This window comes from Solanum pennellii, chromosome 3, assembly GCF_001406875.1.
Source record: "Solanum pennellii chromosome 3, SPENNV200".
Classification (NCBI taxonomy): Eukaryota; Viridiplantae; Streptophyta; class Magnoliopsida; order Solanales; family Solanaceae; genus Solanum; species Solanum pennellii.
Window position 1 is genome coordinate 72,827,041 of NC_028639.1, and position 3,580 is coordinate 72,830,620.

The window sequence follows — 3,580 nt, forward strand, 5'->3', positions numbered from 1 at the left end:
GGGGGGTTGGGGGGAAGGGTAGGCTGCTGCTTCTGAAGAATTCACCCATCAGGTTCATTCTCTTTAACAACCTCCACTGGCAGGCTCGATGGAGCTCAGCAAACCATTGCCTCTTAGCTGTGTGCAATGTTCTTCTGCATCAGCTTGAGCACAGATTATCACCACTGCCAGACCATTGTGATGTGCCTCTTGCATGATATTAACAGCATTGTCGACCGTCATCCCTGGTATAACCTTCATGAGTACTTGAACAACATATTCCCTCTTGTTGAAATTGTCATTGTGCAGCATCACGCGATAGGGTGGGGACATTTTCCTAGATTTTCTGGAAAAGGAAGACACCAATTGTGACAGTAGAGTATTAGTCATTGCATTTGTTCTTTATAGAAAGTTTATTAATTGATGCATTTCAACCTCACAACTTGTATCATTTTCAACAGTAACCCAGAAGGTAAAGGAATATTTGCAGATATCCACAGGCAGTTTTCTTGATAGACAGATCATCAGAAGGAAACTTTCTGGTCTACTTTGGGGGCCTGATCAATATTCAACTATTGCCTAACTAATCCATGACTAAGTAAACAAATAAACATCACCTCTCTGCTTAGGGTGAGATATATCTTGACTAAAGAAAATTCTCGGGTGCTCCCTAAAGAAAATACCTCATGTTTATGATCCTAGATAGATTGCCCTTTTCCTCAATCTTTACGAATCAACATTATTTGAAAACCCTTGCTCTGTTCCTGCTATCCACCTATACCCTTTAATTACTGCCACTTTTTGTTCTCCTCTGTCATTTCTCATTTTCCACCTTCGTAGTGTTGTACAAAGTACTTATACATCACCTAAACAACAATCAAGCAATATGTACTCATGCATGTGGTCTAGTGGCCAATGAAGTGAGTTGATAACCACGAGGTCTCAGGATCAAATTGCACCGGTAACGGAAAAAACTAGGTGATTTCTTACATTCAGTCCAAGCTTTTGTGGACAGCGTTATCCGGTACCTACGTTGGTGGAAGGTAGCAAGTACGCCATGGAACTTAGCAGAGGGAGTTGGAAATTCATTTCTCCATTTGAAAACATAAGGATTCTGTTGACTGGAGTCATGACTGGTTTCACCTGAGCTGTGGTTTTCTCCCAGTGGAAATTGGGAATTGGGAATTATTAGGTTGTCTCTTGTAAGGTAGAAAAACAAGTGATTAAATAGTTTAGTAGAGATGAGGCTGGAATCTGGATGGCGCAGTGGTTGGAGTTTGACAGTAAGCCAGTTTGCAATGACAATGTACAGTGTAGGAGAATGAAGCATTAAAAGACTTATTCTGGATTTGGAAAGACAGGATGGAATGACCTCATTCAATTGACAAATAACTACTGCCCGGTAACCACATCAGTAGAGAACATTCGGGGTAGTTTCTACTTTTCTATCACTACGGAAAATGTAGTCCAGGAAAGGGAACAGTAACAGGTCCACCAAACAAGAAATATAGCAACTGAAGAATGAAAAATTCTGTGTGGTCGTATATATGATATTGGGTGCTTCCTTTTAACAACCTCACATAAAGAAGAAAGAATAAATTCTCTTCCTTTTCTCTTTGGAGAAGGGCCACAAAGAGAAGGCAATGATCTGACGTTGACATGATTGGACTTGGTATTAATTAAACTTCAATTCTATGTCTAACTCCATATTATTATTATGACAACAACAACGTCAACAACAAAATACCCAGTGTAGTCCCCAAGGTGGGGTTTGGGGAGGGTAGAGCGTATGCAAACCATATCTCTACCTCAGAGGTAGATAATATGTTATTATTATGATTCGCCAATTTATTTCGTTGTCTATGTATGAGGATGATTCCAATCAACTTTACTTTTCACAGATAAGAAACAGAAAGGAATAGACAAAGTACTCTTAATTTTGGAAGTAGTTGAGATGTCACTTGGCGGAGACACGTAAACGTGCAAGAGCAGAATCAAAAAGTTTCAGACTCGTGATAGAACAGTAAAGCCTGTAGAACCTGAGTTAGTTGAAACAGCATATACTTCACATTTGAGGAATCCATACCTCAAGTCAAACTCAGATTCACGCCCAGGAGTTGTTTTCTCTATGACAGGCTTCTCCAACAATCCACCACCTTTGCCAGCTCCTGCTATAGACATTGCCATTAAAGCATTCCGATTTGTCCATTGTTTTTGGCGAGGTTTCTTATCTCCTGTATCACATAAGCCGACAATTCAATCTTATATCAAGTTATAAACATATGTGAGTCAAAATTCATGAAGAATACAGAGGCAATTCATGAATTCTCCAACTTATGTACACATATTCTAGTTATATATACATCAGATACAGGGTAATCACCCTGGGTTACTGAAGAGTCGTCCGACTTCTAAGTGACCGAATAAGAGATGTTTTTATCTACTACTAAGTGCATGAACAGGCTCAGATTCAAAATTACAAACACGCATTTCAATTAATGTTATATGATATCTCGAAACCGATACATCTCTCTTGGATCAACTTCGGAACTTAACTGTTCTCGATGGAAGAATGATCAACAGTTGATAAGAATACTAATGACTAGGTAACGTGACTTGGTCGACCAGCCAAAGATGCAGATAAACAATCATCTCTTCAACTTGGACTCTCATAGTTCTCTCACAAATTTTGGTCCCTTTCAGTGTAGAAAACAGCCCCATTTCTGCCCTAGTAAAAGTTCAAAGTTCAATTTTACTCTTTACTTTAAGTTATTGTGAATGTTTCAAGAACAACAACAACATACGCGGTGCAATTCCACAAGTGGAGTCTAAGTAGGGTGGCATGTATGATGCCATACTCCTATCTTGTGAAGGTATAGAGGTTGTTTCCTACAGACCCTTGAATGCTTCAAACGGAAGAATAGCATAAAAAGCCTTGTCTCTACAGCCCCCCACCCACCCCAACACACACACAACCTCCAATCGACACTCTTTTTAGTGTATTGTGTGTCTGGTCGCTATTACTTGGGGTAATCACTAGACAACAGGGTTTTCAAATCCAGTTCAAAGACTGTAACTTTTTCTCTTTTTTTCACTCTAAATGCACATAAGAGAAATTGAAAGCCAAGAATTCACAAACCCCATCTCAGGCAAGCAAGAATAACACATAAATTTCACATAAAAACATTCAAGAAAGCAAACTATTCCAATTAAATAGCCACAAACTCTCAAAAGAACAAGCATTTCTTGATGAAACAACAATAAAGATTAACAATTAACATATCCAATAGAGAGAAAGCTGTGTTTACCAGGTTTTGGTTGGAAGATTTAATGGGAAGAAAGAGCAACTCGGCCACAAATGGCAGTCTCCATGACCATAACCCCTCTCTCTATATATATATAAATGTTACAGGAAGAATAACCACATATCCAGTGTAATCTACAAGTAGGGTCTAGGTAGGGTGGTGTTATGCAGCCTTACCCCTACCTTGCGAAGGTGGAGGTGGAGAGTTTGTTTCTGATAGACCCTCAAGTGTTTCAGGAAGAAGAAGTAGCATAAAGAACCTTATCTCTACACCAACCCCTCCCCCCCACCCCCCAC

General features: G+C 39.5%; 1 protein-coding gene across 1 annotated transcript in view; it reads right to left on the reverse strand.

Annotated features, from left to right (window-relative positions):
• Window positions 1-4: 4 nt before the first annotated feature.
• LOC107015387 (ATP-dependent Clp protease adapter protein CLPS1, chloroplastic) overlaps window positions 5-3,580 on the reverse strand; it is a 4,687-nt gene continuing 1,111 nt past the window's right edge. The window contains exons 2-3 of the mRNA XM_015215639.2: window positions 2,066-2,213; window positions 5-325 (exon numbers count right to left, since the gene is read on the reverse strand). Coding sequence (XP_015071125.1) covers window positions 64-325; window positions 2,066-2,213 — 410 coding nt within the window. The 3' untranslated portion in view covers window positions 5-63. The remainder of the gene's footprint in view (window positions 326-2,065; window positions 2,214-3,580) is intronic.